The sequence below is a fragment of the Orycteropus afer genome, unplaced genomic scaffold, assembly GCF_000298275.1.
Source record: "Orycteropus afer afer isolate SDZICR_OR568_19922 unplaced genomic scaffold, OryAfe1.0 scaffold00057, whole genome shotgun sequence".
Classification (NCBI taxonomy): Eukaryota; Metazoa; Chordata; class Mammalia; order Tubulidentata; family Orycteropodidae; genus Orycteropus; species Orycteropus afer.
The window spans coordinates 6,333,099-6,348,170 of record NW_006921644.1 but is presented as its reverse complement, the minus strand read 5'-3'; the positions used below and the strand labels follow the sequence as shown (position 1 = coordinate 6,348,170).

General features: G+C 46.3%; 1 protein-coding gene across 1 annotated transcript; it reads left to right on the top strand.

Moving 5' to 3' along the window:
* Positions 1-647: 647 nt before the first annotated feature.
* Positions 648-14,854, top strand: MPHOSPH6 (M-phase phosphoprotein 6). The gene is made up of 5 exons (XM_007939126.1): positions 648-698; positions 4,293-4,405; positions 10,562-10,652; positions 13,853-13,947; positions 14,722-14,854. The coding sequence occupies exons 1-5, from the start codon at positions 648-650 to the stop codon at positions 14,852-14,854; spliced, it is 483 nt and encodes a 160-aa protein (XP_007937317.1).
* The last annotated feature ends 218 nt before the right edge of the window (positions 14,855-15,072 follow it).

Sequence of the window (15,072 nt, the reverse complement as noted above, 5' to 3'; positions counted from 1 at the left end):
CTTCAACAGCGACACCGCCTCGGAAACCAAAGGAGGGTTTATAGAGAGCCTATGAGGGTCATAGCGACCCCATGAATTAGATCCGACTCCACAGCAGTGAGTTTGGTTTGGTTTCGGTTTTCCCTCACTCAGATGACTTCCGGCTACTTAATGAGCTTCCAACACCTCAGTTTACCCAACTGCAAGACGGGAATGAGATCCACCTCAAGGTGTTAGTGTGAACGTAAAACTAGCTATTAGATGGAAGGCGATCCAGAACATAGTAACCCCATGATCCATGATAAATAAACAAGGGTTCGGAACGTGGGGCTGTGAGGGGTCACTGACGAGAGAAACCCTGGGATTCTGAGAGACGCACCCTGGACTAACGTGTGGACACTCAGCAGCAGGCCAGGCTCTCTCTCGGGCCTTCTCCGACTTTGGGCTCTTTGGGGTCTCCTCACGGGAGTTAAATTGCTCTCACCCCCGAGTCGGCGGCTTGCATTCTTACCCGCGCTTCTCCAGGAGACAAGCGCTCCCAAAAGTGATAGGCAAAGAGCGGTATCGGGGCGGGTGCCACCGCATTACGTAAGACGCCGCGACGCACGCAACGCCACGCATGCGCGGCAGGGCTCGTGGTCTGCGCGCAGCGACGGGCGGTAGGCAGCATGGCAGCGGAGCACAAGCCCCGGTTGTCTAAGAACCTGCTACGCATGAAGGTGCGGAGACTCGGGGTGGACCGGGCGGTAGGAGGATCCGGTCCTCTGGGCCTGGCGGGGGCCGAGACGGCAGTCTTACGGGGGTGTAGGCAAGGCCCGTAAGTGCGCCGGCGAGTCCCCTGAGGGCCCCAGCTCTAGCATTCATACATTCACTTAGAACCGGATTGTAAATGAGGCCGACTCAGGAAGCCCGCCGCCGGATACCTCAGACAAAACTCGTAAACAAGTAGTTAGAATACTGCGTGCTTAGTGTATTGACGGGCGTTCTGGTGGCGTAGTGCCTAAGGCATTTGACTGCTAAATCAGTACACCCCACGGAAGGATGGTTGGGTAGTCTACTTCCGTAGTGATAACCGCCTCGGAAACCCAAGGAGGGGTCGCTGTGAGTGGCAGTTGATTCCATGGCAGGGAATGAGTGAAGATAGATAGTCCTTACTACGTACCATACACTGTCCTAAGTGTATATATTAACTCATTTGAGCCTCATAATAACCCCTTGAGGTGGTAAAGTTAATTGTTTTCTTTCTTTTACAGCTGAGGCAAATGAAACAGAGAAGTAAGTAAGTTGCCTAGGTAATAAGTAGTGAATATAGTACTCCGATTCAGGCATTCTGGCTCCAGAATCCCTGTTTAAATTACAGCACTTCTTGTCACTGGACACTGCTTATTGCTAGATGGGTCCCTGGGGATCTCAAACAGTTAAACACTCAACTACTAAGGTTGAGTGCTAAAAAAACTAACAGATCTGTCCTGGAAGAAGTGCAGCTGAAATGCTCCTTGGAGGCAAGAATGGCCAGACTTTGTCTCACCTACTTTGGTCGTGTTGTCAGAAAGAACCATTCCCTGGAGAAGGATGTCATGCTTGGTAAGGTGGAGGGTTGATGGAAGAGGGGAAGGCCTTCACAGTGGCTGCCACGATGGGCTCAGTGTAGCAAGGATCGTGGAACTGACAAGGGATCTGGCGATGTTTCGTTCTGCTGTGCATAGGGTCGCTGTGATAGGCAAAGAGCGGTATCGGGGCGGGTGCCACCGCGTTACGTAAGACGCCGCAACGCACATGACAACAACAACAACTAAGGTTGAGTAGTTTGAAACCAGTTGAAAGGTTGGCAGTTTGAAGCTACCCAGAGATAACCTGGGAAGACACAGTTGGTAATCTGCTTCCAAAAGGTCACAGTCCTGAAACCCTCTGAGATAGGTGTACTCTGCAGTCACGGAGTCTCTGTGAGTCAGAATCTACTTGATGGCAGCTAACAGCAGCAGTCTGTTTGTCGCTGACTACTACTTACTGATGTTGTTGTTATGTGCCGTGGAGTTGCACCTGACTCATAGCAACCCCTCCTTGGGTTTCCAAGGCAGTATCACTGTGGAAGTAGATTGCCCAAACTTCTTTCCAAGGAGTGGCTGGTGGGTTTGAACCGCCAGCCTTCCGGTTAATAGTCAAGGCACTACGCTACCAGAGCTCCTCTACTTATTGATAGATCCCAGCTATTAGATGTCATGTTTAGAATCCCTTTGCCATTGAGTGGATGTCAACTCATAGCAACTCTATAAGACAGAATAGAATTGCCCCAGAGAGTTTTCTAGGCTGAAATCTTTATGGAAACAAATGGTCACATCTTTCTGTTTAGAGACTCTGATGGCTGTTCCAGGAGAAAAGTAAGGTATGTTTTGAAGTATTAGAGAGTAAACTTTGCGTGGGAAAGATTTTACAGGAGTTGAGCTAGAGTAGAAATAGCATGGATGACGGTAGAGGATAAATTTATCGAGTGACTTAGAGTTTCTTAGTACTGCTTTTGTGCACATTAGCAAAATTAGAATCTTGATGAACAGAGTTTTTTTCAGTTTAATGGTTTGTAGTCATATAGATTAGAGAGGAGCCTCTGAATGGTACAAGCGGATAAGCCGTTGACAACTAGCTGGAAAGTTGGTGATTCACATCCCCCACAAGGCCTCTTGAAAGGCAAGCTTGGCCACATGCTTGCAAATTCTGTAGAGCACTTCTGTGCACATGCAGGGTTGTCGTGAGTCAGAATCAACTTGATGGAAGCAATAAGAATATTTCAGAGAAGTGGAGCATTAAAAGCAAAGACTGAGACAATGTCAGCAGGTGTTTCAGCTCTTGGACTAGGCCAAATGAATGTGTGCTTAGTGATTAGGGCACAGATCAAAGATAGGACCCTGGAGTTAGGAAGGAAGAAATAAAGAAAAAAGTTATCCACTCCCAGCCAAATGGTTAGGGTTGGAGATTTAACTGGACATTGGAAGGAAGGGAGGGGGAGGGAAAATTACACAGTTTTCAGTTTAGGTTAGCAACTTTGATTGGTGTTTAACTGTTGATAAGGAGCTTAGTGACAGGATTACAAAAGACACTTTACTTAGAGTGTACTGTGAGAATAACTGGAGCTGGACTACATGAAGAAGGATGGAGCATCCAGATTGGAAGAAGACTCATTAACAACCTGCGATAAGCAGGTGACACAACCTTTCTTGCTGAAAGTGAAGATGACTTGAAGCCCTTACTGATGATCAAAGATAGCATACAGCCTGCAGTATGAATTACACCTCAACGTAAAAGAAAACAAAAATCTTCAGAACTGGACCAGGAATATTAGGTGAACCCCACATCCAACTGCTAGGAGGCTCCTGGGTGGTTTCTGCCTTTATTTTTTCCAATATTGCTGCTTTATCATTTTGATGTGATGAGCCTTTGGTCTGCTCACCTGTCCCCTGAGGAGCTAGAGTTGTCTGTGCTATGGAGAGATATCAGAGCAGGCCTATGCTCCCGCCAACCCCCCAGCATGTTCAGAGTTGAGTTTTTACAGATGGCAGAGAGAGAGCAGCAGAAGTGTTCGTGAGCTCTTCAGTGGCTAGGTACAGATGAGGAGCAGGCCAGCAGGTGACCAAGCAGGTGCAAGGGCCCTTGGGTTCCAGGCTCAGCAGGAGCATCAGCAAGCACTGAGTTTCTATTCCCTTTTCCTTTCTCTCCCCCACCCCCCATCTGCCCACCTCTCTATTTTTCTCTCCTTCCCCAACCCATCAGTCTTCTGTCTTAGCCATTTTTCACAGACCTTTGTGTAAAATGGAAACAGTGTGATACAATAAAACCTGAAAAGGCCAGAAGCTGTATAAGATAAAAAACCTGTCACAGAAGGAAAACTCAAATACTTGCCACTAGAAGAGGTGATAGGAAATTGGTAAGAGTGCATCCTGTCAGAGGCAGAAAACCTGCAAGACCCAGAAAAACAAGGTACTCCCATTGCCTTCTGGCTCTCACAAGTTTCACTGTATTTGTTGACTACACTTTTCCTTAAGTGAAAAATTTCTTTTCATTAAGTCAGAAAGACTAGAGAGTCTGTTAAGGCGTTGACAGGTTCTTCAGAGGAAGCAGACCTTTGCCGTGTCATGTGCTCTGGCACGCTCCATCATGTTCTGGTGTGGCATTGGTGAAGGGGGGGCTGACCCCCACCCTCAGTCATGAGGTGGAACTCCTGGGAAAATGAGGGAGGGAAGGGGAGGATGAAGCTGTTGGCGCTTTCTGCTGCCCTAGACTGGGGAAGTTAGTTGCTGATGAGTTTCGTTTTGTTTTTGCAGTTCATGCAAAGGGGACTAGACTCGGAAACCAAGAAGCAGCTGGAAGAGGAAGAGAAGAAAATCATCCGGGAAGAGCACTGGCACCTGGATCTGCCGGACCTCCAGGAGAAAGAGTCAGTTCACTAGGATTTGGAATGATGTTTGGTCAGCAGGGAGTCCCTGAGAATGTCATTGCCTTGCCAGTGACATGAAGCCCAGAAGATGGTGTGCAGTCACCTTCTGGAGTTAGCCTGGCAGATAGTTTTCTAAAATTACTAAACTTACGAAAGTTCTGCTTGGGCCTGGTCCTAGATCGAATTGTGTCCCCCTAAAACTATGTGTCAACTTGGCTGGGCTATGATTCTCATGGCAATTATGTCGTGATGTGGCAATTATGTAATGTTCCCTATGATATGATCTGCTGTGATCAACCAGTCAGCCTTAAAAGGATTGGGATGGGATGCAACACTCTTAATCCTGTTACACCCCTGATAGGACGTAAGGGAAGTTTCCCTGGGGGTTGGCCTGCAACATCTTCTATCTTGTAAGAAATAAAAGGAGAGAGGTAAGCAGAGAGAAGGACCTACTACCACCAAGAAAGAAGAGCCAGGTGTGGAGCACGTCCTTTGGGTGCAAGGTCCCTGCACTGGGAGCCTCTGAGAATCAGGAGACATAGAGAAAGCATTCCCCTGGAGCCAGGACCCTGAATTCGGACTTTTCACCTCCCCAACTGTGAGAGAATAAATTGTGGTTAAATTTGTTAGAGCTATCCACTTATGATATTTTTGTTAGAGCAGCACTAGAGACCTAAGACAGACTTAAATGTTTTTATTGGTCCCCACTGTCATTTAGGACATTGTCCTTTATTTACACTGAATAAAGGAATCCAGCCCATGCTTCTCTTGTGTTAACAGGGGTGCTTTTATGAAAAGCCGTATTTGTGCTCTCTCATATGAACTTCCAAAGATAGGTGTGTACCCTGAGCATCTCCAGTTTTGTTCAGTAACTGAAAGTTCTTCCTTAGATTCAGTTGCTTAAGGGCAGGTTGGGGGTTACATTTCATCCTTTTTTTTCATTTGTTGTTGCATTTAATACTAATGCTTTTAGCCAACATTTCCTGTGCCTTAGCGGTTAAGCGCTTGGCTGCTAACCAGAAGGTTGCGGGTTTGAACCCACCTGGCAGCTGTGCAGGAGAAGGCCTGGTGCTCTGCTTCTGTAAAGATGGCACCTGAGACAATCCCACGGGGCAGTTCTCCTCTGTCCCATGGGGTCACTGCGAGCCAGCATCCACTCGACAGCACCCATCAGCCACAGCGTCGTGCGTGCTGGAAACTGCTGAGCACTTTACCTCTCTTAATTCATTAATCCTCAGGGTGGACTTAAGAGCTGGCTGTTCCCATTATGTCCATTTTATAGTTGGGGAAACGGAGGCTTAGGGTCACTTCTCTGAGTCACCCCATTAGTTGGTGCTGAAGCTGGGATGGCTCACTGGACCAGCGGTCCTCTGCCTCCAAGCTCAGCTGGAGCTTGATACGAAACTTCCCGTGAAGGAGTGGTGGATTCACATTACTCATTAACTGACTTAAATCCTTCTGGAAGCTACTGATCACTTCTCCCCGACCCTTTTATGAGTTGCTGAGCTCTGTGGTGGGGTAGTCTTACTTAAACTTGTTGACGTGACTGTAGTTACCCCTCGTTACCTTCAAGCACGTTTCTGTTTTTTCTTTCTGTACCTTTATAATTTTTAGTTTTGTTTTTAACATGCTCCACTCCCTTGCTCATCTTGGCTGACTCTTTCTGGACAGTTAGGTTTCTCCTCTAAGACAGAAATCAGTCCCACCAGAAGGGGTGGGAGGCACATGCTTTCTTTTCCCCACTGGCTTTGCAGAAGGAAGCAGGGTGTGAGTGAGGACAGGGAAGACTGACTGAGAAGGGCCCGTTGCTGTAAGGAGCTGTCACTGAAGTCTGTGCCTTGACTCTACCTGCATAAAGTGTTCCAGATGGTTTCTTTCTCATCTCTAGTAAAGAGCAGAATAGTTCTTGTTTTCAGTATTCTTTTTCTTTCTAACACTGCATGTTGTTCCCACAAAATGACTTTCCGATTGCTTTTCTTTTTGCCGTCACCCAGTGTCTCAGTTTATCTTGTGCCACTGTAACAGAAATACCTCAAGTGGGTAGCTTTAACAAACCAATTTATTCTCTCATAGCTTGGGAGGCTAGAACTCTAAAATCCCCCAGCTCTGGGGGAAGGCACTCTGTCGGCTCTGAGGCAGGGTCTGCTCTGAGGCAGGGTCCGTGCTCCTTGGCTCCTTGGTCATCTCTATGTGGCCTGGCATCTGTCTTCCCCATCTCAGCTTGCTCCTCTGTCCTCATCCGCTCTTTTTTACATCTCAAATCTTAAAGCATACCCTACACTGCTATGGCCTCTTAACATATCAAGGAAAACCCATTCCCTACTGTGATCATGGCCACAGGTATGAGAAACCAAACTTGTGGCCATAGATTTGATTCTCACTCCTAGTGACTGTATCAGACAGAGCAAAACTTCCTCATAGGTTTCCAAGGCTGTATGTCATGTTCACATGAGCAGATTTCCACTTCTTTCTCTTGGCACAGTTGCTGGTGGATTCAAACTACCAACCTTTCAGTTAGCAGCCAAGTGCTTTAACCACTACACCACCCAGGTTCCCTTAACCCCTTCTTGTTGTGTGCCATCGAATCAGACCCGACTCATAGCAACCCCTCATTGGGTTTCCTAGGCAGTTTCACTGCAGAAGTAGATTGCCCAACCTTCCTTCTGAGGAGTGGCTAGTAGGTTCTAACTGACAGCCTTCTGGTTAGCAGTCAAGTGCCTCAGGTACTATGCTAAGGGGTCAGGATTTATAGCACATATTTTGGGGACAGACAATTCAGTTCATGACACTCAGCATCCTGTTTATGACTCTGTGTGTGTGTGTGTGTGTGTGTGTGTGTGAGTTCAGGATGTTGGCAGGAAAAGTTGGCTGTCTGAGTGCTGAGTGATGTGGGGAGAGTATAACTGAGACTTCCTGGCTTGAGTAGGGCAGAACAGTGCCCTGTGACTTGCATAAGTGACAGGACTTTCCACTCTGGGTCTGGAGGATCAAGGGGAGGAGGTGGCTACTGAATCTGAAGACAGGCTGGTTGGAATAATCCTTACTCAGGAGCTATCCCCTTCAGTCCAGGGCATGACACACTGTGGTAATCCTACAGGGAGGGAGTCAGGTTTCCAAGCTCCCCCAGTGAATACACACCCACACCTTCTGCCGGTGCTTCTCACTGTGTGAGCCTGACTGGCAGCCAGTTACATAATATTCATATTAGCCTCCCAGAGCAGAGAGCAGGGGGAAAAGGGCAAGTGGGTCTGGAGGGGTAAGTGGAAGGAGTGCTGGGCTTTGTGCCTGTGTGCTTGGGCCTGTGTGTTTAACAGTGCAGATGGGGAGACAGCAGAGTGGTTAATTCAGAGAGCTCAAAATTAGGCATACTTGGGTTTGATGCCCAGCTCTGCCACTTGCTTACTGTGTGACCTTGTGCAAGTTGCTTAGCTTGTCTTTTGTCACTTGTAAATTGCATATGATGATGGTATCTGTCATGTACACTGTGAGAGAGAAATGCAACGATCCATGTAAAGCAGTGCTGTGTATAAAGCACAGTGTTGGCAGTACATGTCCTTCCTTGCACTGCATATTATGTAACTCACCCAGCTGTTTTGTTCACTTGTGTTTGTGAATAAATCTTTTTACTAGTGCCAGGGGGTCACTTCTGTTATACTAAGAGATTCCACTATTCATGTGTGTCAAAGTCAAGCAGCTGCCTTTACCATGTCAGCTGTATCACGGTATCATTCAATGATAACAGTTAGGACTGGTCAGTGTTATACCTCCTCCCAGGGGACATGCACAGCTGGTGACTGTGCTATGTAGCAGAGTGAGGGGCCCAGCTGCTTTGTCTTGATTTGGAGCCACTGAAGGGGTTTCTAACTCCAGAGCTCCTTGCAGGTGGCGGAGGCCTTACTATAATTCCACTGCAGGTTGTCTTTTCCCACTGCCCACTCCTGCCTTTCTCATTTCCATAGAAGAGCATCTCCCAAAAGACACTCCCCAGTAGGACTTCTGTATATAACTCCATCTGAGAGGAGCCCGATAAACAACACTAGTATAGGTTCCTAGGGGTAGAATTTACCAGATCAAGGCTTTGCTGTGTTGTTGCCGTATTGTTTTTCTCCAAAAGATGTGTCAACGTGGAGCGTGTGAGTGTGGCCAGTGTAATCACTCCTTGGCTGCAGGATATTGTTTTAAAAGTGCTTGTGGCTGCTGTGTGCCTTGTGCTTATCTTGTATTCTGATGAGTGTGGAGACCTGGGAGGGAGCAGATGTTGCCCTACATGCACACAGCTTAGCCAGTTTCCTGGATGCTGGAAGAAGACATGAGACTCTGGGGTCAGCGTCAAAGGAAGTTATTACAGTGCAGTAAACAGTATGAGCACTGTGTTTGCATCTTATCCTTCCTTATCCCCAAGTCCCACGGCTGTGACATGGAACAGCCCACGTGTGTGCTGCTGCTCACACACTGGGTTTACATCAGAGGAATCCTGAGCTTGGAGATCCGGAGTCTTTGATGGTGGACTGCAAGCAGACTTGCCCTTGTCCCCAGAAGGAAGCATCTTGATTATGTTGGACGATGAGCAGATCTGCCCTTTGCTCTAGAGGGGGAGACGCTGTATCTTCCAAGCCATTCACTGCACACATGACTTGAAAAGACAGTCCAGAACAAAAGGGTTGGTGCCTTGCTCTCAAGATGCCAGAAACGCAAGCAATGCATGTTGAGTCATTTGCCCAGCAGTAAGCCACTATAGGCTTTTGCTTTGTTTACCATGCATATTATTTGTGACTTTGGGCAATTGTGTTTATTTTTTTCTGAGCAATAGTTTTCCTCAGCTGTAAAATGAGAGTCTTGAAATAGGTCATTTCCTGGGTGTGTTTTAACTCCAAGATGGTGACCAGTGGGATCACAGGCCTGCTTTCTCTTGTTTGTGGTCTGAAAGTGGTGGCTTCATATATTGTCCTGTTTTATACTTACACTGGGAGGGCTAGTCAGGTTCCAATTAGTTTCTCCCTGGTGCCTGGTAGTGGGATAGCCTGCTTTATTTTTATCCATTTGTTGGTTACCCGACCCACTCTCTGGAATGGAAGGTGCTCTGGTGGAATGGTAGGTGAGGCATTTGGTTGCTAATCAGTAGCTTGGCTGTTGAAACCCACGAGCTGTTCCACAAGAGGAAGGTGAGCAGTCTGCTTCCATAAAAATTTACAGCCTTTGAAACCCAGGGGGGTTGCTGTGAGTCAGAATCGACTCAGTGGCAGTGGGTTTGATTTGGGTTTCCTTTAGAATGTGACCTCCGTGAGAGCAGAGGCTTCTTTACTCATGACTGTCTCCCCACCTTCTGAAACAATTCCTGGCACACAGTTTGGTAAAATGAGTATTTGCTGAGTGAGTGAATGAATCATGGTGAGAAGTGGAGCCTTCCTTTCTCCAATGAAGCCTTGAAGGCCAGGAGATTGCTCTCCTGCTATCCTCTGTGCTTCATAACAGGACTGTAGTCAGAGAAGGTCACCTGGGCTTGGGAGCATGAAGTACTGTCTCAGAGCAGAATCCCTTGTGAAGGCCAGAGTAGCCATACCTGCATCTTGCTTCCAGGACAACAGTGGCCCAGGTGCCCTGGTGTCCGCACTGGTTTACGAGGGTCGTTTGTAGCATGATTTTGGTTCGGGTCCACAACTAGCTGCCCATTATTTCTGCCTGGTTTCCATTTCTGGCCGCTCGACTTTCCCAGTGATTCTATGAGGCCCCACTATCCTTTTAAGAAATCCTCCTTGGCTCACATCGTCCAGAGTCATGCGCTTGCCCGAGTCATGCCTGGGCTCTCATCTCCCACTGCCTCTAGCGTATGTGTTTCTCAGAACTTGTTGAGAGGATAGGAACGTCAAGGAAACTGCTGCGACTTTGGAAAATTCCAGATGATGGTGAATATTGTAGGTCCCCACTCTGAAGGTCCTGTAGAAGATGCAGTGCCTCCAGCCGGCAGCTCCCATTTCCTCGTGCCTTCGCTGGCCACGTTCCTCCACCTTTATGCATAACCCTAGGTTAGAAATCTTGCCGTGTTGTGGCTTGATTCTGTGAAGACCTGTAGGGTTGAACTCTCCTTTCCAGGCTGGACCTAGTGGCTGGGCTTGTTGTAAGTGAAGTGCTGTTAACCTAAGTGTCTTTTCTGCTCAGGAGCTTCATAATAGAAGAGCAGAGCTTCTTGTTATGCGAAGACCTTCTCTATGGAAGAATGTCCTTCAGAGGATTTAATCCCGAGGTCGAGGTATTAAATATAATTGCTTCAGATTTAAAGATTTTCCAGTTGAGTTCTTACTGCTAATAATTAGGTTAGGTTTTCTTCCCAACAGGTACCATTTCTTCTCATTATATAGAAAATAACAAGTCTTGAAATATTGCCGTAGCTATTTAGAGAAATTGCTGGCCTCTCAGTCTAGCTTTATGGCAGAGCTGAGTGGATAATTTAACATCACTGTGTGCAGCCCTGGCAGTGCCACCACCACATGAGACTTCCCACTCAGGTCTCTTACAGGAACATCAGGAGTTTGTTCATATGATGCCATTAGGAAAAATTATTTTCTGACAGCTATAAATGTAACTTTTCTAATGAAAAAAAATCTTACTAGAAACTATGATTTGACTTTTTAATGGACAGGTTTTAGACCAAGCTGGTAAATAGCTTTTTATTTGAATCCCTTGAGAAGTTTGTTTGAAAAGTGAATGTTTTCCTTGTAACTAAGCTGTTTATTTGCATGTTCTTGCCTCAGCTTGATTTAGCAAATATGTATTAGAACTCTGGCTCATATGTTAAAAGTCACCCTGTCGGGTCTTGACCAATGAAGTGAACGTTGGTGGTGTGTACATTGTCAGTTTTGTAACTGAAGGCAGGGTTTCTCAGTCTTGGCACTGCTGACATTTGGATCAGATCACTCTTTGTGGTCGGGGTGCCCTGTGCACTGTAGGGCATGGAGCAGCATCCCTGGCCTCTACCTGCTAGATACCAGTAGCACCCTTAGCTGTGACAACCAAAAATGTCTACAGACATCCCATGGGGACACAGTTGGGAACCACTGCTCCAGAGATGTCTGTTGTTGTCAGAATCACAGTTGTCTGAAACAACTGCCAGTATTTGCTTAGAAATGCTGGGTTGATTTTCTTTTCTCAGGGGTGTAAGAATTAAGGTGTTATGTGTAATTTGCACCAAGTCAAGATTAAAAGTGTTCATAATGCTTTCTGTGCTTTGACCTGATTAAAGCTTTACATGGGAAGTGAAAGACAGTGGGTGAAAGAGAAAACAAGCAGACTGGGGGATTAGGAGTCCGGGGTGCCCAGAGCATAGGCACACGCTGCAGACAGTCTGGTGGCATGGGGGAGGCCAGGGGAGGCCCTCCCAACTCAATGTCCGTGGGAGGCCAGTGGAAAACGGCTGTAATTACTGGCACTGTAATACTGGATGCATTCTCTCTGGGAAAACGCCCTGCCCTCCTGAGCTCCTAGACATGAGATGTCTAAACAGGTGAGAAAAGTTCAGTTTTCCTAGTAATGAAACAATTGATACAAATGAAAAGCACTTCTTCCCAGCAAGATGCGTTCTGAAGGCGCTTGTGCATATGGTCCGTGTTTCTAGTTACGTCTGTCATCAGCCCATTCAGTTGTGGCAGAGTCACTCTGCCTCATGGTGACCTGTATGTGTCAGAGCACAGGTGTGCTCCAGGGGGTTTTCAGTGGCTGGTATTTTGGCAGGAGATTGCTGGGTCTGTCTTCTGAGGTACCTCTGGGTGGACTCAGAACTGTAACCTTCTGGTTAGCAACCAGGCACGTTGACCATCTGCCCCACCTGGGCATTCCAGCCTCTAGCACAAAGGTGGTTTGTCCAGTAAATATTTATTCTGTACCTGCAGCCTTTCAGCCTTGTCCAGGTGCCAGAGATACCACAGGGAGCAGACTCTCTGTTCTTAATGGAGCTTGTGTCCTTGAAGTTATTTTATGTTCAGGCCTTTAAAGTTTGCAAAACTCATTGGGACTGCTTTTTCCTCCTTACTTTCCCCTGGTCTATAAAGAAGTTATTGTGTATATGTGTGTGTGTGTTTATGTGTATAAATATATATATATATATATTTTTTTAATTTTTTATTTTAAAAAAAGGTCTGTCAGAGGCTAACTATTGAGAAAATGGTCAATTTAGAGATGTAGTCCTGGCACATGCTACAACATGGATCAACCTTGAAGACATTGTGTTTCATAAAGTCAGTCAGTCACAAAAGGACAAACACTGTATGTGATTTGACTAATATGAGATAGCTGGACTAGGCACACGCGTGGACATCAGAGTTTAGTAGTGGTTAACAGGCAGGAGAGACAAGACAGGCTGAGCCATGGTTTATGAAGCAGTGAGTGTCATGTGTGGAGACCAAGTTTTGCAGGAGGGCGGTGAGGTGGGATTCAGCAAATTCCTTGGTGATGATTGCACCACGTGATAATGTGATTGACATCTCTGAATTGTACATGGGAGAATGTTGAACTGGCAAGTGTTGCATTATCTCTATTTTTACAACAATGAGAGAAAGGAGTGTATACATTCAAAAAATAAAAGGTTTGCATGGAAGAACCAGATAGAAAGCTGAGGCATGTTTCCCTCAGAAGGAGGGTGAGAGTGGGATGCATATTCTCGCCATCAGTCCCAGGCTACCCTTCGAGTCACTTCTTCTATAAAGAAATTTGCTGTTGCCTACCTCCCCCCTCAAGAAAAAGCACTTAAAATTACTATTGATTGTAGTACTTCTTCCTTTGACTCAAAGGTGGAAAATCTAGAGGGAATCTTAGACTTGCTTTTTCTTTCCCCTTCTTTTGCTGGAGTTTGATGACAGTGTGCCTGCTTCACGTATGTTGTTACCTGCCGCTGAGTGGACCCCGTGCACGGTGAACAGAACCCTGCCCAGTCCTGTGCTGTGCCCATGATTGGTTGTAGATGAGATTTTTGTGATCCATACAGTTCTTATTGGCTGATTTTCACAAGTAAACACCAGGCCTTTCCTCCCAGTCTGTCTTAGTCTGGAAGCTCCACTGGAACCTATTCCACATTGTAACTGTGTGCAGACCCACACAGATGAGTGGTGGCTGCACGTGAGGTGCATTGGCTGGGAACTGAACCCAGGTCTCCCTCATTGAAGGCAGAGATGCTGCCAGTTAACCACCAGTGTTCACTTTACATTGGCAACTAAGAATTAGCTTTATGACCTAAAATGCAGTTGAAATGTAATCTAGTAGGGCTTCGTCTTACGTTGTTTTAGTTTAGCGTGATCTCTGGAGGCCCTGTGTGACGTAAAGTATTACAGTGAAGTCCTTATGGATTTTGGCTGCTGAAGGTTTTCTGACTTCAGTTTCTCTGCCTGCTAATCAATTTGAGATCAGTTCCTTTCAGAAGCCTTTCCCAGCCCTCATGGTCAGTGTTGGTGTGGTTTTCAGAAATTAATGCTTCAGATGAATTCCAAGAACAACGCCAAAGAAACTGAAGATGAAGCACTGGAGCTTGATGTGTCCGATGAAGAAATGGCTAGAAGGTAACTGTTACCTTGGAACAGCTATGTAACGGGGGAAATTCATTGGTTTCACGTGGGCTTGGGCACTCCTTTTGCCCCAGAGTCTCCCGCAGCCCTTACAGGGAAAGGTGATGTCAGTGCCTTTCTCGTCCATGGCAGCAGTGAGTCCAGCCCTGGCCCGGGCCTGCAGCTGAGGGCACACAGCAGTGCTGCTCCAGGGTATATTGTTCAACATACACTCCTAACTGGAAGACCTTTGAAGCTCTGCTGTAGGGTATGGAATATGAGCTAGAACCCCCTTGTATCCTTTCTAAGAATCTTGGTGGCACAGTGGTTAAGCACTTGGCTGCTAACCAAAAGCCCACCAGCTGCTTCCACAAGAGAAAGATGACGTAGTCTGCTTCCATGAAGATTTAGTGCCTTGGAAACCCTGTGGGGCAGTTCTGCTCTGTCCTGTAGAGTTGCTAGGGGTCAGAATTGACTCAGCAGCAGCAGGTTTTTGAGTTTTTCTCCCTTCTAAGAAACCTTCCATAAAAGTTGACATTACTCATCAAGGAAAAGAAAATGGACATCTTAACTTACTGAGAATAATGCAAAAACAAAAGACTGGAAAGCCTTGTATCATTCTCACCAGCGTTTGTACGTTTTCATACTGGAAGCCTCTGTTTAATTGTAGTTTGGATTGTTTACATTCCTTGCAGCATGACTGGTTTGATAATTCTTAACAGACTTGATTCTGATTTTTTTTTTTTTTTTTTTTTTTTAAATCAAACATGCTATATATCATCTTAACAGGTATGAAACCCTGGTGGGGACAATTGGAAAAAAGTTTGCCAAGAAAAGAGACCGTGCCAATTTGGAAGAAGATGAAAATGGGAACCTAAAAACAACTAACGCAAAGAAGGTGTTCTTAAAACCCCAAGAGTAAATGGGTGCTGAAGGTGTGCACCACGGACGTCTCATCTAAGATAGTGACCTGTTTTGGGACTGACTCTGGTCATTCTCTGTAGTTTTTAACACTATAATATGTGTTTGTAAACAAATGTATACTGTTAGAAAATGCTGTGCCCAAAACAGATGTGTGATGGATGTTATACATCCTTTGCTTAATGGTATCCATCAAGAATGGGTTTTCAGCCCTCGACC